Raw genomic sequence first — 22,124 nt, 5'->3', positions numbered from 1 at the left:
TGTTGTACATAGGAGTGGAGACGTCTTGGCCTTGAAATGTGGGTAAGTATGGAGTGGCATATGCATTTAGTCCAGCAACCGGTTTGGTGGGTATAGTCTCTGCTACATGCGGAGCTGGTACTGTGCGGTTGTCGAGAGTATAATGACCTGCCGGTATATTGGGTTGCGTGTAGATAATAGCCTGTGGAGTTTGATGAGATGCATGGTCTTGGCGCATACTGGAATACGAAGGAAGTTCAAGTTTGGGAGCATTGTACTGACCTTGAGTGTAGGGTTCTGTAAGTGGATCGGCATCCTGGTGTCCTGGAGAAGCATGAACGCCATCAGGAGTGTTAGTGATGATCTGCTGTTCGCCATTTTGGCTTAGCACGTAGTCTCTTGTGCGTTCAATAGGGTCCTCCGCCTCCACTTCACACAAACTGATGCTGTCTCTTTGACTCCCACTGATAGCTCGCTCCAGGATCCTTAACTCCGCCATGGCTGTTGCGTGCTCACATTCCTTCTCCAGAGCTTCCTTGCGTGCTGCATCCGCATCCATTTCTGCTCTCTTTTGTGCTGTGGCTGCATCCATATCTGCTCTCCTTTGCGCAAAGGCTGCTTGTATCTTAGACGTTTCTGCCTTAGCACGTGCCCTTATAAGCTGCTGGCTGAGAGTGGAATATTTTGATGAACTTGACCTAGATGAGCGTTTTGAGTGCTTAGACGATTTGGATGAGCGAGATGATGCATCTGGTGTCCGTGCAATTTTAGCCTCTATCTTGGTTTTAATGTCACGTACGGTGCAGTCCCTTTCAGAATTAAGTTGCTGGAAACTTTGCAATTCTTTTAAAGTCTCTGGCAGATTCAGTTTTTTCAGGAGAGTAATGTATTGGTCAGTCTTCTCCATATACCTTTGGTATGCTGTGCATAATTGTTCTAGGACTCCCTCTAGTGGTAACTCATGAGAAGCAGGCCTTGATACAGTGTCTATGTGACTCAGCACTTTCTCCCATAGTGAAGACACATCACGATATACAACACCTTTTTCAGTCTCTAAATTCTCCATGACTTTCCATGTAGGTTTAACTGTACGTTTTCCCCTTTCACTAGCTGGTGGATGGGGATCTAGGTCTCTTTCCTGTGTCTGTAAGTCTGGTAGGGACATTGTATACCTCGCTTCAGACATGATTTGTTTGCAGGCAGGAAGAGTGGATGATGAGGGTTATACTTCTCACTGTTTATCTGCAGTGTGTGCTTCTATGCACGCTGGGGTCTGGCTGGGAACTGGGTTACTGTGTATCTGGGAAATGTCCTTTTCCACTGAGGTTCAGCACAGACCTTGAGTTACTGTCTCTGAAGGCAGGATATTCCTTTTTACTATTCTGACTCATGGATATGTAGAACGCAGTGGTGCCTGGATAGGCCTTTCTTTTGGGCGCTTCCGTATTGACCTGTACTCACGTTCATACCGATTTATCAGATAGCTTAACTCAGCCACGATCTCATGTAAGAAGACTCCAGGAAAAGAGGATTGCTTTAACCGAAATTCTTGTATTATGATGAAAGTAGCAGGTAAAAAGGAATATTCAACAGAGGACATGTAATAGGATGCATACAGATATGGGGATGATGACAAAATGGAGAATAAGGGCGTGAACAAACATACATCACAGGACTACAGTGAGAGAGTTGGGACAAAATAAAGGGAAAGGCAAACTTCTGCCTAGAAAGAAAGGATGGAACACAAACAATGCAAACATTAAATGATTTCTCAAGTCGTGGGACATGACATGGGCATATCATTAACTACAAACTGAAAATAAAGATAAAGCAACCACAAGATGGATTTCATCACCCAGGTATCATTGTAATCAATATAACGGCTCTGACCAGACACTGTGTAGCTCACTGTGCACAATCCTGCTGACAGATTCTCTTTAAGATACACACTTGGCAAGACACATATATGCACATGTTCTGTTCATTAGACTAGATTTGCATAGTACCTGATAGTGCACGCTTTTCAGGAGGTGGGCAAGTTGTAATACTTCTGCATCTGTGCCTGACGTCTCCCACTTAGGGTATGTGCACACGGTGCGGATTTGGCTGTGGATCTGCAGCGGATTGGCAGCAGTTTTCCATGCGTTGTACAGTACCATGTAAACCTATGGAAAACCAAATCCGCAGTGCTCATGCTGCGGGAAATACCGCACGGAAACGCTGCTTTGTATTTTCCGCAGCATGTCAATTCTTTGTGCAGATTCCGCAGCGATTTACACCTGCTCCTCAATAGGAATCCGCAGGTGTAAAACCGCAGGTGGAATCTGCAGAAAAAACCGCAGGTTCAGGTTCCCTTAAGTGGCTAAAGGATAAAGTAATATAAAGATTAGGGGGTGAACCGATGAGCCCTCTGGGCCTCAACGAGCCGATTTCCTTCGCGAGCTTCATCTAAAAACCATCTGGGTCCTTACGAATATTTAACCTGTTGGGTAGATTTGTACCCTCTTAATAAATGGAAATATTGTTTTCTTTTTTCTTATGCATTAGTTTGTTGTTTTTTTGTTTGTTCATTCTATTATGTTTCTTTTTTGGAGTGTGGTTTCTTTATGCCGTTGTGGTGGGCATCCTTTGGGTGCCTGTTTAATATGACCATATATATGTCTATATGGAGTGGATATCTCTGAGATACTTAGGTATATAATATATAAATGTCTGCTTTTGGGTGCACGCTCCTGGGCTGACGCTGGATGATCCACTGAGATAAATTTTACTGTGTATTGTGTGCGCCTCCATATGGGAAGTGAGGGGGCGTGTGCACAGTTTTTGATTGACATCTTGGAGATCATGTTCCTCTTACTCCACCCTCGTTATTTAGCATCTCCCGGTTTTATGTCATTTGAGCTTACGCATGCGTGGTCCTTATTAAGGTGTTGAGCATGCAGCTCTTTGAAGAGGCGCGCTACCCTGGATTTGTGGTGGGCGGGCGCCATATTTGGACGCATGCGCAGTGTGTTCTAGTGATTGAGGGTGATCCCCCTCAATATGCGTATCTGGCTGGGAACGTCATGAGAGGCGTCTGGAGCGCAGATGCGCTCCAGTGACGCACTTCCGGCTGCGCGGCGAGGGGGCGTGGCTTGTCCCCACGTGGAGGAGACAGTCCGATGTATAACATGGCAACGATATGAATGGCGCTCCTGCATCTTTACTTTTTTGTGGCATTGCTCCATGTCCCCTGATGAACCCCCAGGATTCCAACGGGGGGGGGGGGGAGGACGCGTCGGGCAGTATAGGGAGGATATCCCGGCAGGAGACCAGCGGAGCTGTATGATTGTATGACCACCCACAACGCCTCTGGGACGCAGATGAGTAGAAGCGTGTATTACAGTATTGAACTATGGGGTGTTGTCTGGTTGTTTAACCTGCTCTGGTGGTCCCCTGTTTGTTGTGGGGATGTCTGTGTTTGTGGGCCACAGTCCTATTGAGGACACTGTATATCTGGGAGTCATTTGACTACTTGAAAAATCTTGGATACACATGACTATGTTTATTTAAATAGGAATGTGGGATTGAGTGGCCCGCTGAGAGATTTTTTGGATAAACGAGACACCGATATTTTCACCCAATAGTTGTGATTTTTCTATTACTCCCTATTAGGGACCTTTTTGTCTGGTACAAAATAAGTTTTGTTTTTTCTGCTGAGTTCATTTTTTTTTTTTTTTTTTTTGTTTTTTTTCTATTCTAATTTTTGCATTTTTTTTTATTATTTTTTTTTTTATTTGTTTCATTTTTTTTTTTTCTGGGTATTGGTAATTAGTAGGTCTCCTTTAGGGAATGTAGGGTGTAATTAGGGCTATTAGGGCCAGTCGTCGAGGAGCGGGGGCGCCTACCGCAGAAACTTAGGGTGCCAACCTCCGCTGTCAGGTAGGGACCAACAATAGGATACCTGACAGGGTGAATTAGTTTATATTTTGTTCTCTGAGCTGAGTATTTTCCTAATATCATTGTCTCTTATATTGGAGCAAACTGTTTTTAGCTTTTATAATTAATAAAGGTTATATTTTAGGGATCCTTGTTGTTTTTTGGTTGTCTCTAGGATTCTAATATTATCTGTTCTTAGTGGTTCCTTCTTTCTAAAGGATAAAGTAATACAAAGTTTAGGGGGTGAAACGATTTTTAAACTGATTTTAGAACTATTTCATTGTTTATAAATAAAAAAAAAAAGCTTTTTGCCACATGTGTAAGTTTGTTCCATCAAAAAATAAAATTAAACTGCACGTTACACGCCGTAAAGAGAACATTGAAATTCCCCGCCTTTTCATCCAATTTGGACTTACTTCCCTGTTTTGTTTTTTTTTTCAATACTTTTTTTTTTTTAAAACTTATTTTAAAACAAACAGCAATTTGTTCGGCAAAAAGGCCCTCAGAGCTGTCCTAGCTCTTAAGGGGTTGAAGTGGAAGATGTAAATATAGGTCTATAGCTGTATATGCCTTATTCAGTATTTGCTATAAATGGGCACCAGGTTGTGAGGCTTCAACGGCTTGGTAATCAAGGATGGAACTTGGTTCCTTCATAACTTTATATATGTCAGTTTTTCATAATCTGGCACAGTGCAAATTCCTGTGAATGTGCTTCTTTTTTTTCTCAATTCAACAATTCATGACGTTGTTTATGGTTTCACGGACTACAAAGATGTGTGGAGTTTTAAGACTTAAACTAAATATACTGAATTTTCAAATGAGGCATCAATAAGTTGTAATGCATAAATGTTGCTTTTGTCTTTAAAGGGGTTCTCGTATACCAAAGCCAGCGATTTTTCAGAGTTTCCTAGTTAGCATTTGACCGCAAATGAGTTTTTGTGCTATATAATTTCTTAATGCATTTCCACCCATTTACTGTTAAGTTCCTCCTTGCTGGTCTTCGGTTTATCATGGTACCTCTGCTTACATCCTTTACACCCCTTGTAGCGACTGTAGCAAATATGACCTCGGTAGTCTATTGACAGATACTACTTCAGCTGGTGATTGGTATGAGCAGTCTTGTGGGGACATAAAGGATGTGACTAGGCAGCCGGGGGGGGGGGGGGGGCTCTCGGGGAACTAACGCTGGGGTGGCAGGGTGTAAACGTAAGTATGTGTTAGGGAGTGTACTGCCGGCACTTCTGTGATTATCCCAGCTGTGATTGAAAATCTACCTGTATTAGCTGAATACCAGACAACTGTAGGAAAACGGGTGCACACCAAAACGATAAATCCAGTATAGTCCAAAAAAGAAAAAAGGTGGCACTCACCATCCAATTAAAACAGGCGTTTTAGTTCAAAAAACGAGTACAGTGGGAGAGGAGTGGAAACCTGTGGACGACAGCCGTTTTGTGCTGACTGCGCTTCAACGGGTCCTGTGCACAGAAGGTTTCCGCTCCTCCTGCTGTACTCGTTTTATGGATTAAATAAAGGACTGTTTTAATTGGATGGCGAGTGCCACCTTTTTTCACTATACTGTAAGTATACTACTTATTGTAACCGACCTGCTGCTTGTGGGCAGATGTTTAAATATTTTAGACACTTGTCTTGTGTTCACACAACAAAATAAGGAATCTATGCTTGTGGAAGCCACCCCACTGCCATATCTCTGCCTCTTCCAGGTTTTAGTTTACAGCGCTGCTGCAATGATGTCCTGTCTACAGCATGTGACCACTGCAGTTAATCACTAGCCTCAGCTACGTTATGCAGTTGACTTTATCACCTCTGAGGCCATTGGTTGGAGCAGCAGGGACTGTTAAATACTTCTTGAGTTTGTATTTTAAAACATTAGGTGTATGTGACCTAAATTTCTGTGAAAACAGATAACCATGTTAACGACAAAATACATAATTTAGTTTGCTTTATTGTATAACCTTACACTAATACTAAAATTATTCACTTTTTATCCCTCTCCCCTTTTCTTAGTAAGAAGTACTGAAGATTTACCTGGTGATGTAAGTATTATATATTTCTTGTTCTTAAAAACCTGTATAGCAGGAGATGGCAGTCTTGGTTTCATCTGACCATGTGGTGCCAACACCAAACCCAACAGCCGTAGTAAAATTTAATTGGGCGTTTCAATCTGAAGCATTTATGGCCTATCGGAGATATTGTATAAGCTATAAATGATAGGTGGAAGTTCTAGAAAGGGAACCGCTCATGCAGCGTTCACGATCGTGTTTACTACACCCATAAACTAAAATAAGATGGCCTCTGTAAATAACCACCTTTTACATTTGCTTTCTGGCATGGGGAAATACATGCGAGCAGGCAAGTAAAAATGTCAATATGCTTGTGGGGCTGCACAGAATGGCATTGTAGGCTTTGTGTAAATCTGGGATGCAGGTTGTCCACTTGTGCCTTACATTATTTTACATTTTATTATGCAAAATCACAGGCCTTTTGAACTTGAAGCACCACTCCAACTTTTTTTTATCTTCGATACTTTTTTTTATCTTCGATACCGTTGGCGTGTTACAACTAATCTAAGTTCCCAGACACTTGTATTATATTTACAGCTACTGTCTTCAGCCAGCTTGTGACCTCAACTTCTGACCGGAAGTCAGAGGTAATGGTCACAAGCTCTCATTGTAAGTCTATAAGAACCATGTTCTGGCTTTCGTAGTCTTGCATTGAGTTATGACTTCCAGACCACCCACCAAAACACTGGAGCGATTGGGGACGTCACAGAAAATGGCGGTCAGAGAATATAATACTAGGAAATTAAGTAGTGGCACCACTCCAGTATTCATCTGTAAGTTTTTCCTCAAGTGGAATTGGGGTGAGGAAAAAATCGCAGCATGCGTCATATGGCTGCGTAAAATGGCCGAGACTCGCCAATGCAAGTGAATGGGTGAGAGGAAAATGGCACGGCACACTGACCATGATGTAGGCGAGATATATACACCGTATTTTTCGGACTATAAGACGCACCTAGGTTTTAGAGGAAGAAATTAGGAATAAAACGGAAGCAAAAAATGTGGTCAGTTCTGTACTTAAGATCACCTATCCTGGTAAATATGGTCCCCCTCATCCCCATTCTGGTATGCATGGCCCCATCCTTATTCTAGTATGCATGGCCCCATCCTTATTCTAGTATGCATGGCCCCATCCTTATTCTGGTATGCTTGGTCCCATTCTTATTCTGATACGATTGACCCCATCCTGTCCCTGGTATGATTGATTGGGCCCCATCCCAGTTCTGGTATACATGGCCCCATCAGAAAAGATTTAAAGAAAAAAACTAAAACCATTACTTACCTTCCTCTGCTCCCTCGCAGTCACAGCGTCCTGCTCCGGTGCCAGCAGCTGCTTAATGCTTGTAAGCAGCACATGACAGGGACATCATGCGTTGCTCACAAGCAGAGCCCAGCTGCTGGAATACCAGGTGTTCATTGGAGATCGCGGTGAGTATTCATTCCTCTTCAGTACCGCACACTGTCAGCCGCCTGCTTCCTGCTGCTGCCAGCGGTAACGTGTGCTGATACTTAAGAGAAATGAATAGAATAGAGGTGCTTCCGAAATCTAAGGACTAAGATGTTGCTTTGGACATGTTAGACATTGCATATCTGCAGTATATGCTATAAATGTCTGATTCTCTAAGACTGTCACTCCAAAATTGGCTGATCCAGTACCTCACGTAGATGTGAATAGAGACCTGAGCTTGGATGTTGGTTGGGGGATCTTTTATGTAGTTAGAAAGGGTCCAAAGTAAAGCTGTGCTGTATTTGTGGCTGCTTCTCAGTGGTGGAGCTATTTCAACCTCTATATTTAAGTATATAATGGCAAACCTGTAAGATAAGAAATGCAATGAGCTATACTTCTCTTTTTAAAATTAGTAGAGATGCACTAAAAATGCCCATGCATGTTCGAACATCATTTCTAGAGTTCTGTTACCTGTCTTTGACTTAAATAACTTGGTAACATTGGTGTAATAGTCAGAAGACTAAAGCATATTAAAAAACAATGTTCTAGTAAAGGGCATAGGTTAAATAGCTGCATATTGTGTTTGAGATTTTTCATATTTCATTGTTTCAGAAAGCTGAGAAAAATCTTATGAATGCGCTCCATAAGCTGCATGACAAGTTGTCAAAAAGAGCAGGTAAGTTTCTACAAAAAGTTTTACAAGTACATGAGATTGCTGTAATTTATTGTCCACGGCAAGCACCTCACCATGCGCAGACCACTGTCTCGGCATTGTCAGTGCAGCACTGAAAGTTAAAAATCATTGTAATGAATTATAGCAACAATCGGGCTGCTGAAAGTGAAGTCCCGTAGTGGGACAATATATGAAAAAAAGAGAAAATAAAAAATGTTGTACTGATACAGTTTATATTATGTAAAAAAAAAAGTACCTGTTTAGTACCGCTGAGTCCATGATGACCCGACCCATAAAACTGTTAACCCCTTCAGTGAACCTCATAAAAAAAGGGGGAAAAACGTGCTTTTTCATCACATCGCCAAACAAAAAGTGGAATAAAATGCGATCAAAAAGATTTAAAAAAAAAAGCTGCCATAGAGCTTCATCAGCGAAAAAATAAGTTATAGCTCTTCGATTACAGCGATGCAAAAATAATTATTTCTATAAGTGTTTACTGTGTAAAAGCGCTGAAACGTAAAAAGCAAAAATCACTGCTGAAGTACTGACCCAAAGTTTAAAGCTGCCTTATCAAGTTTGCCACAGGGAACAGCAAAAATAACTTTCTGAAGTGCTGGTTTTTGTTCATTCTGCCTCCCTAAAATCAGAATAGAGGGCAATCCAAAAAACTTTGCGACCGAAGATGGTACCAATAAAAGTAAAAAAAAACAAGCACTCGCATGACTGCTGACAAATGGGAAAAATTATAGCTGTCTAAATATGGTGATGCAAAAACCTAGTTTTTGCAATAAAATGCTTTTTTTTTTTTTTTTTTTTTTTTTTTTTTTTTGGTGTAACAGCAGCCAAACATATATAAAAAGATGTCTGGTATCGCTGTAGTTGCACTGACTTGAAGAATAAGTTTAATTCCTTATACTGCATGAGGAACAGCGTTAAAAAAATTAATTAATTTTGCCTCCCAAATAACGCTATAAGACTGTTTACATTTGTCCTGCGCTTACTTCGGGGTTTCCACGTAAATCTCTGAAATACATGATTCAGACAAAACCACGGGCGGAAGAGCCTTTATAATGAGGCAGATGGAAGCACTGTGGATTCTGTCTGGCCACCTGTGATCCTGCGGTGTCTGTCTCTTTAGGCTTGCATAAAAGCACAGTCTGCCACAGTTTTCTGCATTTCTGAAAAGGAAACTGCTGAACAGAGGCTAGACTAAAGGTACCGTCACACTCAGCAACTTTGTAACGAGAACGACAACGATCCGTGACGTTGCAGCGTCCTGGATAGCGATCTCGTTGTGTTTGACACACAGCAGCGATCTGGATCCTGCTGTGCCATCGCTGGTCAGAGCTAGAAGTCCAGAACTTTATTTCGTTGCCAGGTCGGCGTGTATCGTCACGTTTTGACATCAAAAGCAACGACGCCAGCAATGTTTGACATGGAGCTAACAACCAGCGAGAACGATAAGTGAGTCACCGTTACGTCACTGGATCGCTCCTGCATCGTTCTGGAGTTGCTGTGTTTGACGTCTCTACAGCGACCTAAACAGCGACGCTCCAGCGATCTAGTTTAGGTCGGCTCGTTGTCTATATCGCTGCAGCGTCGCTGAGTGTGACGGTACCTTAAGTCTAGAATAACTCTTCTGCCTCATTAGTGTGTGGGTGGGAATTCTTCTGAATTGACTCTCTTGGAAATTTAGATGGGAAAAACCCGATGTAAGTGCTCAGTTTAGCACGTCTGATAAATGTGCTCCCAAATGTTATGTAAAATGTTCACAATAAAAGCTTCAACTTAATCCACAAAAAAGTCCCCTGAGGTCTGTCAATGGAAATATAGGGGGCTTTCATGTTACTGGTAGCACCAAGGCTCTGGAATAGTGCTATGGCTTCTTGCATCCCAGAAGAAATCCAACAAATTCTGCGTTCACAAATCCAAATGCCCCCTTTCATTCTGAGATTTACAGTGTGCCTAAACTACACTTAGTGCCCACATCTTTGGCATTTCTGTAGTGATGAGGGCCCTCCTAATTTACATTTGCGTCTCTCAAGAAGCACAAGCTGAACACAACGTACTGGTCACTACAGTCTGCAATTTACTCAGTAACATCCATGTCGTTTTGTTTCTGGAAAACACTCATAGAGTAAAACTCGTCACTACATCTGTAGATAAATTCCCAAAGGGTTATAATTTGCAAAATTGGGTCACTTGAGGGGGGATTCTGCTCTTGGGGGCTCTGTATGTGAAGTCCACAAACTATTCTAGGAAAATCTGCGCTCCAGAAGGCAGAAAGTGCTCCGTCCCTCCCGAGTCTCTCCGTATGTCTAAGCAGTACTGTACATCCACATAGGGGGTATTTCCACGTTCAGCAGAAATTGTGAGACACATTTTGGTGCCATTTTTACCCATTTCTCATTGTAAAAAATGTAAAATCTGGGGATAAAACAATTTATTTATATTTTTATTTTTTTGTGAAACTTTTTTTTTATTCACTACCCAATAGTATAAGATTCTGACACCTGTGATGTCAATATGATCACTGCAACCCTAGATTAATCGAGAGGTGTATTTTGTAAAATGAGGTCACTTAAAGGGAACCGGTCACCCCCAAAATGGAAGTCGAGCTAAGCACATTGGCATCGGGGGCTTATCTACAGCATTCTGTAATGCTGTAGATAAGCCCCCCCAGATGTAACCTGAAAGAGGTTAGATTATACTCACCCAGGGGCGGTCCCGGTACGATGGGTGTCCCTGTCCGGTCCGGGGCCTCCCATCTTCTTACGATGTCCTCTTCTTGTCTTCATGCTGTGGCTCTGGCGCAGGCGTACTTCTGTCCTGTTGAGGGCAGAGCAAAGTACTGCAGTGCGCAGGCACTGGGCTTCTCTGATCTTTCCTGGCACCTGCACACTGCAGTACTTTGGGGAATAAACCTTGTTCCCTTCAACTTTATTAACTTTTGTGCAGGATGTATGTCACCTCAGATAACTTCTTTTAACTGTCGATATGGTGTCAATCTGCAGGTAAATAGCAGTACAATGCTGTCCAACTGAAAATTCTGCTACCTGGAGAAAGTGGTATACAGTGGTTAGTCACCGCTCGGTGGTTTTAGCAACTGTAAGCACCCTGTCACTGACAGCTGGCTCTGTGCATGTCCCTATAACTGAAAGCTGGCAGATCCTGGGAGGAAAAATAAATTTTCTCACTAAAGCCACCTATTAACGTGCAGATTAACCCTATATCTTCAAGTAAATTACTTTTTTTTTGCCGAAGTGACAGGTTCCAATTATTAAAATATACCTTTTGTCTCCTTTTCTGCAGTTTTAATTTTTTTTTAAACTGCTGATGAGTTTTCTGACACAAACCCCTCAAACAATCCCATTTTAAAAATTGCACCCCTAAAAGTACTCAAAATATAATTCTGAAAGTCCAACCCTTCATGTGCCTCACTGAAATTTGTATGCGACATGGAGGGTAAAAATGAAAAATTGTTTTTAGAAAAAATTGCTTTTCACTCCAATTTGGCTTTTTTCACACTGATAAAAGGTGAAAATAAACTCTACAACTTGTGCAAGTTTTAAGTACTTTGATACCCCACAAGTTGTTGGAAACAGTCTGGGCACACGATGTGACTCAGAGCCTTATTTGATTGTGAACACAATTTTTGCTGGAAACTGTGTTGCATTAGAAAAGCCCCTGATACGTGAGAATAACAGAGCCCCAATCACACACTTGACCCCATTTTTTTTTTTTTTTTTTTTTCTTAAACTACCTCTCAAGGAACACATCTAGTGGTGTCATGAGCATTTCTAACCCACAGGTGATTATCGGAATTTTAGAATATTGGGCCATAAAAATTACCATATTTTTCAGACTGTAAGACGCACTTTTTCCCCAAAAAATTTGGGGTGGGAGGGTGTCTTATAGTCCAAACACAGGCTTACCGAGGGGTTGTGGCAGTGGTGTAGCAGCGGAACCAGTGGCGGCAGAGGTGTGGTGATGCTGAAGCTTGGTGTCGACGGTGCAGAGTAATTCGTTGGTTTCCATGTGGCCATCTTCCTGAAGTCGTGGGCCGCTGGGGGTAAGGCTACTTTCACACTAGCGTTAACTGCAATACGTCGCAAATGCGTCGTTTTGCCGAAAATACGCATCCAGCAAAAGTTCTTGCTGGATACGTTTTTTCGTCATAGACTAACATTAGCGATGCATTTGCGACGCATTGCCAAACGTTGCGTCCGTTTTGCGACGCTTGGGCGTGTGGTAGCGGACCGTCGGGAGAAAAAAACGTTACATGTAACGTTTTTTGCTCCCGACGGTCCGCTTTTTCCGACCGCGCATGCGCGGTCGGAACTCCGCCCCCACCTCCCCGCACTTCCCCGCACCTCACAATGGGGCAGCGGATGCGTGGGAAAAATGCATCCGCTGCCCCCGTTGTGCGGCGGAGACCACGCTAGCGTCGGGAACCTCGGCCCGACGCACAGCGACGGGTTGTTCCCGACGCTAGTGTGAAAGTAGCCTAACACGTGTGCAGATTGAGATCTCGGCTGCCCTCTGCTTCAGGGAAAATGGCCGCCGGAGGCTGCGCGTGCAGATTGATATCGTGGCACCAATTTCCCTGAAGCCAAGGGCCGCCGAGATCTGTCTGCACACGCGCCGCCTCGTGAAGATGGCTGCCGAGAAACCAGTGATGCACTCAGCTCTGCTCGCTGTGGACTCCAGGCCACGACGTCACCACATTTGGACCCTGCTCCATGCTCTGCCTCACCTCCGACACTGGTCCCGCAGCATCACACCCTGGGACTGCAGCAGTGCCCCACTTCTGCTTCCGCCTCTGGCTTCCTGAGGAAGGGACCATGCCTCCTGTGACCCCGCTCTACCACCGCCGGCCCTCAGGTAAGATACCTTAAATTTTGACAAGAAGACGGACCCAATCTTAAAAAAATCTTTTCTAGTTTCCACCCCAAAATTTGGGGTGGCGCGTCTTATGGTCCGTTGCGTCTTAGTCTGAAAATTACGGTACTTTAGTGCATAAAAAGTTGCTCTATTACCCAAATTTTAACTTAAAAAAAAAAAAAGTAATGTGAAAAATTGCATAAATTGTGGTCTGTTTCCTCCTGAGTATGCTTATACCCCATATGTGGCCAGAAACTGTTTTGGTACAGTGCGGTGGCTCTACAGTGATTTTTTTTTTTTGGGGGGATTTCATCAGTAATAACTATTTTGATTCCAGGGTTTTGTTTTTTTGAAGCATGCAGTTAATTTTGCAGAGTGAAAATGGCAAATTGTTCCCAGCTCATTCTTCTGATATGCACTCTGTAAATTAAGTGGGCTTTCCTCGCTACATAGAAACATATTTTTCATTTAGAGACCTAAGTGGTGTCTTGGACTGTATTGCAGCTTTTATTGGTAACATTTTGGGGCACATAACATTTTACATAGTTGCACAAATATCCTGTACTCTACTCTGATAAATTACATTAGAATTTGTTTAACCCCTTACTGCCAAAGCATATTTACCTTCCTGGAAAGAAAACTTTTCAATTCTGACCAGTGTCACTTTAATATATAAAGGGGTGTGTATATGTGTATATTCGAGCCCCGCCCACTCATAGGCACAGGACACACCTAGCTCGGTCATATAGAATGGAGTTGCTCCTGTGAGACATGACGTCAATGGAAAGGGAGGAGCCTCGTGGATAAAGATGAGGGGGAAAATGAGAGAAGTGAGGAGCTGCTGCAGTATGAGGCTGTGTATAGGGTAGAGTGAGGTGCTGCAGGTGGAAGCTGTGTATAAGGCCACATGCACACATTCAGTATTTGGTCAGTATTTTACCTCAGTATTTATTAGCCAAAACCACGTGTGGGAGAAATAGAGAAGTGGTGACGTGTTTCTATTATACTTTTCCTCTGATGTTTTACTCCAAGTTTTAGCTTACAAATACTGAGGTAAAAACACTGACCAAATAATGTGTGAACGGAGTTGAATACAGGAGGAGATGACACACAGGTATATACTATATACAGGAGATGACACACAGACATATATGTGTATATATACTATATACAGGAGATGATATACAGGTATATACTATATACAGGGGGAGATGACATGCAGGTATATACTGAGGCGAAAAAAGATGAGGGGGGGGGGGGGTGAATGAGAAGTGAGGTGCTATAATTAACCACAGTTAGTTACTATGCCTGGGCAACTCCAGGCTCTTTAGCTAGTATGGTAATAAATCTGAAACGCCTCTACATATCAAGTGATTCTGAATTTTTTTTTTACACATTGTAATGTGGTGAGTTTTGGTCAATATGACTGTATTTAATTAAAAAAGTGAACAGCAGAAACTCCCTCACGTGACCCCATTTTGGAAACCGCACCACTCTGGGAATTAATCTATGGGTGTAGTGACAATTTTGATGCCATGGGTGGTTCCTTAAACAAGTACAATGGACCTTGCAGAGTAAAGACTGCCCAATACGTGCACCTGTAAATTAAGGGGGTTCTCCTCGCTACAGTTAGCCAAACGTGGATGCACACTGTGGGGCTTAGAAGGGAGGGGGGACATTTTAGATTTGGGAGTGCAAATTTTGCTATATTTATTGTAAGGATTGTACTCACTCAGGTGCGTAGGAGGAAACTGGTACATTCTCTTCAACGTCCATGTGGGTTTATTTGCTCCATAAACAATCAAGTCGGCAACAAAAAGGTAAACAGTCTTTACCAGTGATGAGCGAGTGTACTCGTTGCTCAGGTTTTCCCTTCCCGAGCACGCTCAGGTGATCTCCGAGTATTTGACTGCTCGGAGATTGTTTTCATCACCTCAGCTGAATGATTTACAGCTACTAGCCAGGCTGAGTACATGTGGGGGTTGCCTGGTTGCTAGAGAATCCCCACATGTAATCAAGCAGGCTAGTAGCTGTAAATCATTCAGCTGCCGTGATGAAAACTAAATCTCCGAGCAGTCATAAATACTCGGAGGACGCCTGAGCATGCTCTGGAAAACCCGAGCAACGAGTACACTCGCTCATCAATAGGGTTTACATCAGGCCGATACAGTATCAATGTCCATAGCAGAGCTTTGCTCTCTCAGGCCTGTGGGTCCTGGATATTGCACAGCCTGTGTACTCAGGCTCTATCTGAAGCCATGGACACAGAAAGGCTTCTCCCTCTCAAGACACAGACCACTCTATAATGTCCAGCCTGGACACACGGAAATCTGTCCACACTGGCAGACTGCCAAACACACCTCCATTACATTGTTGTAACCACATCCAGGGATCGATCACATGGCTAGACAGGTGATCGTGACCACCGCAGATCCTTAAAGGGAACCTGTCACCACGTTTTTGGAAGATGGGATAAAAATAGCGTTAAATAGGGGCAGAGGTGGGCGTTACATTAGTGTGTTTGTTATGCGTTTATTACCCACCTAAGTTGCCGAAATACCTTTGCAAAGTCTCCGTTTTCGCCTGTCAATCAGGCTGGTCTGGTCAAAAGGGCGTTGTCTTCCCCCAGATTTTGCGTAGTTTTCCGTTGGTGGCGTAGTGGTGTGCGCATGCCCAAGGTCCCGAATCCTCTGCCAGGGGATTTAAAAGAGCGGGCTGTTCGTTATTTCATTGGTGATCGGTGGGCGCGGCCATCTTCCTTTGGCCGCGCGTGCGCAGAAGCGGTGCTCTGCTGGCCGCGGCTTCAGGAAAATGGCCGCGGGATGCCGCGCGTGCGCAGATGGATATCGCGGCGGCCATTTTCCTGAAGCCGCGGCCAGCAGAGCGCCGCTTCTGCGCACGCGCGGCCAAAGGAAGATGGCCGCGCCCACCGATCACCAATGAAATAACGAACAGCCCGCTCTTTTAAATCCCCTGGCAGAGGATTCGGGACCTTGGGCATGCGCACACCACTACGCCACCAACGGAAAACTACGCAAAATCTGGGGGAAGACAACGCCCTTTTGACCAGACCAGCCTGATTGACAGGCGAAAACGGAGACTTTGCAAAGGTATTTCGGCAACTTAGGTGGGTAATAAACGCATAACAAACACACTAATGTAACGCCCACCTCTGCCCCTATTTAACGCTATTTTCCTATCGCCACGACAGCACCCACAACGAGAGAGGGGATCCGCCCACCTTCCGGACAGGAACCTACAGGTTAAAAAAGGGCGGCCCCCCCTCGCCCTCCAGTTTGGGTTCCTGTCCGGACGGCGGGAGCCTACAGGTCAGCTTACCCAGGTCCGCCAAGCCTCTGTGCGGTGTCCGGGTGAGAACGGCAGAGTCGGGGGCCTGGAAGCAGCGTCGGGGGAGGTTCTGTGTTCAGCCTCCCCCCTCGTCTGGCAGGGACCGGCTCGGTGGAGAGAGCGGTCGTAGTGGCGTTCCCGGGGGAAGGCACGCCGCCCCGGGTCGACCACGCGCGCAGGACGCTGGAAAGATGTCGGCGCTTGTGACCCGGAAGTAGATGAACGACTTCCGGAGGAGGCCGGGAGGAAGAGCGCGGGACCTTTGAAAAGAAGGCAGCGCTTGGTGAGTAGTGTGCGGCAGCATGTCTTCTACAGGAGACGCCGAACACCGACCGTTAGGTGAGCAAAGGAGCAGCAGCAGATCTCACGCAGGAGATGTGGCACGCGGGCAGCAGGACCCTGGCACGTCACGTCGCATCTCACCCCCTCAAAAACCGGTACTTTATTGTTTCATCAGCAGTGGTGAGTTTTTATATTGAACCATTGACTGATACAGATTGTCCCCTGTATTATGTTTTCTTATAGGGAAAAAAGACCTCAAAATCCAAACATAAGCAATGTGCGCTATGCACGGAGCCACTACCTGACACCTATCTAAAAAAGCTATGTCAGTTGTGTATATGCCGCACGTTAGAGGAAGAAGCTCCCCTCCGTGTATCAGATTTAAGGGAAGTAATTAGGGAGGAAATAAAATCATCCCTTAAAACCAAGCGGCATGAAAAAATTAGCATGGAGGTGATATCTGATTCCAGCCCTTCATTACAAGAGGGCGAGTGCTCGGACACCTCATCATCGGCCTCCTCGGACGAGGAAGGAAGACCTTGTTTCTCCACAGAAAATATGGACGCTTTAATTAAAGCAGTCCGTACAACGATGGGGGTGGCAGAGAGCAAAGAGCCAAAAACCACCCAGGAGATCATGTTTGCAGGACTAAACCAGAGGAATCGTAAAGCCTTCCCCGTGGTTGAGACCATTAAAGATTTAGTCAGACGGGAATGGGACAAACTGGATAAGGGGTTCTTACCTTCGGCTGCAAAAAGGAGGTATCCCTTTGAAGATGACACCTTGTCTCAGTGGGTAAAAATCCCGAAAGTGGATGCGGCAGTAGCCTCTACTTCAAAAACTGCCTCACTACCATTAGAAGATGTGGGACTCCTTAAGGATCCCTCAGATAGAAAGGCTGACATGCTTCTTAAAAAAGTGTGGGAAGCATCATCAGGAGCCTTTAAACCTGCAATCGCAGGCACCTGTACGGCAAGGTCAATCATGGTCTGGGTGACGCAGCTAGAAGAACAACTTAAATCAAAAACACCTAGGGATAAGTTGTTGAACTCCCTGTCTCAGGTCAGAGAAGGAGCGGCTTACCTTGCAGATGCCTCAATCGACTCCCTGAAATTAGCTGCGAGATCGGCGGGGCTCTCAAACGCAGCCCGAAGGGCGCTTTGGCTAAAGTCTTGGAAGGGAGATGCCCAGGCTAAAGCCAAGTTGTGCTCTATTCCGTGTAGGTGTGAGTACCTGTTCGGCTCGGTGCTGGATGACATACTTGCAAAGGCGGAAGATAGAAAGAAGGGATTTCCTAAAGCATTTAATCCCACTTTTAGGAACGCCTTCCGGAGACGCATGCCCTTCAGGAAGTTCCAGTCAGACCAGCAGGGATATAATCGTGACTGGGAGTCGTCGGATCAGAAAAAGAAAGGTGGATACTATAAAAACCCTTCATCTTTCTCAAGACGGAGACGCAGATAGAGCAGGTCTGCCAGTAGGTGGAAGATTAAAGTTCTTCTCAGCAGAGTGGCAGAAGATAACATCTAGTGCCTGGATAATGGGGGTAGTCGGGGCAGGCTTGAGATTAGAATTTTTGAAGACTCCCCCAGATCGTTTTATTGTAACATCACTAGACACTCTGGCCCAACAACAGGCCTTAGAGTTAGAGATTCAACAATTACTGACAAAGCGAGTCATTGAAGAAGTACCAAGAGATCAGGAGAAGACTGGCTTTTATTCTCCGCTGTTCTTAATCTCTAAGCCTGATGGGTCCTTTAGGACCATTATAAATTTACGCAGATTGAATGAATATCTTCAGTACCGCGCCTTTAAAATGGAATCCATCAGATCAACAACTAAGCTTTTGTTTCCTAGGTGCTACATGTCAGTGTTGGATCTAAAAGATGCGTATTACCATCTTCCAGTTCACCGGGATCATCGGCAATTCCTCAGGATGGCTGTATGGGTAAACCATCAGATTAAGCATTTCCAGTTCTTAGCAATGCCCTTTGGCCTATCCATGGCTCCTAGAATTTTTACAAAGATTGTGTCAGAAGCAATGGCCCATATCAGGGAAAGAGAAACCCTGGTGGTGCCCTATCTAGACGATTTTTTAATAATTGGAAATTCGATCGCTCAGTGTACATCTAGGGTAAATGCCATAATATCATCCCTACAGGGTCTCGGGTGGATAATCAACTGGAAAAAGTCAAGACTAGAACCAACAAGACATCAATCATTCTTGGGAGTTCTTTTAGACTCGGAAAAGCAGGCATCCTTCCTACCAGAAGAAAAGAAACAAAGGATCATTCAAAAGATCAAGGCCGTAAGGAAAGCTCCAAGCTTAAGTTTAAGAGACGCAATGTCTCTTCTAGGTTCTTTGACGGCATGCATATCGGCGGTGAGATGGGCTCAATCTCACACCCGAATGCTTCAGTACGAGGTGCTTCAGGCAGAGAAAGATCTTCACGGAGCTCTAAGCAAGAAGTTCAGTATAACGCCTGCCACTCTTCACGATCTCAGATGGTGGCTCAATCCAGTAAATTTGTCGAAAGGAGTCCTCTGGACCATCACCCCGGACAACGTAGTCACGACAGATGCCAGTCCGTTCGGTTGGGGAGCCCATATGGGAGACATTCTAACCCAAGGGCGTTGGTCAAGTCTAGAGTCCCAGAACTCCTCAAACCTAAGAGAGCTGTCAGCAGTCAACCAGGCTCTTCTTTCCCTGCTACCTTCCCTGGAGAGTTCACATGTTCAAATACAGTCAGACAATATGACTGTAGTATCCTACATCAATCATCAGGGAGGGACAAGGTCACGTTCCCTAATGACCACTGCAGCACAGATATTGTCTCTGGCCGAAGATCACTTACAATCTTTGACAGCGGTTCACATAGAAGGGAAACTCAATATAGAAGCAGACTACCTCAGTCGCCATTCCCTTCGTCAGGGAGAGTGGTCCCTAAACCACCACATATTCAATCAGATAGTCAATCTATGGGGATTACCGACAATAGATCTGTTTGCTACGAGGGAGAACAAGAAAACCAGGAGGTTCGCATCCTTACACAGGGCAGACCATCCTCTCATAGTAGACTCCCTTCGTGTCCGTTGGAACTTCCGACTAGCGTATGCATTCCCTCCTATGTGTCTAATTCCGATAGTTCTCAGGAAGATCCGGGAGGAAGGAGCCAGAGTAATCTTAATCGCCCCCTTCTGGCCCAGGAGGCCTTGGTTCTCTCTCCTCAAAACAATGTCTGTCACCGATCCCTGGGTATTACCAGTGGTTCCAGATCTCCTCTCTCAAGGTCCATTCCGTCATCCAGATTTGGAGACTCTTCACTTAACAGCGTGGAACTTGAGAGGGAGCTTCTGAGGGAGAGGGGGTTCTCCGAAGCTTTAGTAAATACCTTGTTAAAAAGCAGGAAGGAGGTTACAACAAAAATCTATTCAAAGATTTGGAAAAGATTCCTTATGTTCTACCAAAAACCATTGGGGAATAATGCTCCGATCTCAGCCATTTTAGAATTCCTTCAAAAGGGCTGGGAGTTGGGTCTAGCGGTCAACACTCTAAGAGTTCATGTATCAGCCCTAGGAGCTCTGTACAACAGTGACATAGCTGGTAATAGATGGGTGGCTAGATTTATTAAAGCATGTCAGCGTTCTAACCCAATCCATATTGCCAGGGTACCTCCTTGGGACCTCAACTTGGTGCTTGAGGCATTGACTGAACCCCCCTTTGAGCCCTTAGAATCTATTTCGATTAAAAATCTAACTTTAAAAACAGCCCTGCTCTTAGCGTTAACATCTGCCAGAAGGGTCAGTGATATTCATGCCTTGTCAGTAGATCCTCCCTACTTGATAATTCTCCAAGATAAAATTGTCTTAAAACCTGATCCTGCGTACTTGCCAAAAGTGGCAACTAAATTCCATAGGAGTCAGGAAATTTATTTACCATCTTTCTATGAAAATCCGGGTTCAGATGAGGAGAAAAAATATCACACACTAGATGTTAAGAGGGTAATATTAGAATACCTGGATAGGACACAAAGCTGGAGGCAGAGTAGGGCTCTGTTTATTTCTTTCCAGAATCGGAAAAAAGGTTCTGGTGTCACGAAAAGCTCTATCGCCAGATGGATTAGAGAAGCAATATGTCTTGCCTACTCTGCCAAGGGAGTAACACCACCTGAAGGCATCAGGGCGCACTCCACTCGGGCCATGGCATCATCCTGGGCGGAGAAGGCAGATGTCCCCATTGAAATGATATGTAAGGCGGCAACTTGGTCATCACCTTCCACCTTTTATAAGCACTATCGCCTTGATCTATCTGCTAATTCCACCTTACAGTTTGGCCGCTCAGTGCTTAGTGCTGTGGTCCCTCCCAGTTAATAGTCTTTGAAAGTCTCTCGTTGTGGGTGCTGTCGTGGCGATAGGAAAACCGGTTTTTACGTACCGGTAATAGGATTTTACAGAGTCCACGACAGCACCCATACATTCCCCCCCTGTAATTAGTTACTTATTCCTGCACTCTGTTGAGGGTGTGCTTTAGAGATCACTCTATAGAGGTGGTGGTATTTAGTAGTGTTTAAGATAATATTGTCATGTACTGATTCATTGGCGGTATCCCTTGTACTCTGGAACACAAACTGGAGGGCGAGGGGGGGCCGCCCTTTTTTAACCTGTAGGTTCCTGTCCGGAAGGTGGGCGGATCCCCTCTCTCGTTGTGGGTGCTGTCGTGGACTCTGTAAAATCCTATTACCGGTACGTAAAAACCGGTTTTTATCCCATCTTCCAAAAACGTGGTGACAGGTTCCCTTTAAATACACAACCATTTTAGGTGTTCAGACACACCCCTTTGGGTGGGTATGTAGGTGACTGGACCCACCCATCTCTCCAAGTCACCTGGAAGCCTCCCAATGTAAAACAAAACCCTCAGCAGTAGATCTGCTGAGCAAAACACGCCCAGGCTTCCATCACATGGGGGGGCCCCCCCCTGCGATGCATACTTCCCATTAATCACATGACCTGTCGCCATACCACATTATTTTGGAGGAGCCATGTCTTTTCCAGAGCCCCTGTACCACCAGTAAGGTGGAACCCTCGCTTTCTGGTAACAGAACCTACAAGAATAAGTCCTTACTCAGGTCAAGTTGCAACTTTTTCTTGGTAGCATTTTGTGTACTCAACCAACAGTTGGGATCAGTTTTAAGGTTCGGTCCACAATTATCCTGTGCTTAATGCTGAGCACTTGCATAGAAATTTCCATCTACATCTCTGAAATGTGAATCGGGTAAAAACCCTCAGGGATCCAGTCATGATAATGGCAGGCACAGTTAATCTTTTTTTTTTTTTTTTTTTTTTTTTTTTTTTCCCAAACAGTTGTTTTGTGTTGGTTTTTTTTGTTTGTTTTTAAAGATGCACAAAACTGTGGTAATCTGCACTTTTCTGCATGCCTAAAAAGACTTGCACAAGATATTAGGCCAGACAGTGAGTGCAAAGTGTCTCCATCAGCCTCATTATAGACAGTCTTGTT

The 22,124-nt window shown here is 44.5% G+C and overlaps 1 protein-coding gene across 1 annotated transcript in view; it reads left to right on the top strand.

Annotated features, from left to right (window-relative positions):
- The window catches only part of LEMD3 (LEM domain containing 3), a 153,178-nt gene that overhangs the window by 12,034 nt on the left and 119,020 nt on the right, over positions 1-22,124 (top strand). The window contains exons 2-3 of the mRNA XM_077265196.1: positions 5,923-5,951; positions 8,035-8,098. Of these exons, the coding sequence (XP_077121311.1) occupies positions 5,923-5,951; positions 8,035-8,098 (93 nt within the window). The remainder of the gene's footprint in view (positions 1-5,922; positions 5,952-8,034; positions 8,099-22,124) is intronic.

The sequence above is a fragment of the Ranitomeya variabilis genome, chromosome 5 (genome assembly GCF_051348905.1).
Source record: "Ranitomeya variabilis isolate aRanVar5 chromosome 5, aRanVar5.hap1, whole genome shotgun sequence".
NCBI classification, from domain to species: domain Eukaryota; kingdom Metazoa; phylum Chordata; class Amphibia; order Anura; family Dendrobatidae; genus Ranitomeya; species Ranitomeya variabilis.
The sequence above is the reverse complement of the archived record's forward strand: the minus strand, read 5'-3'. Positions and strand labels throughout refer to the sequence as shown.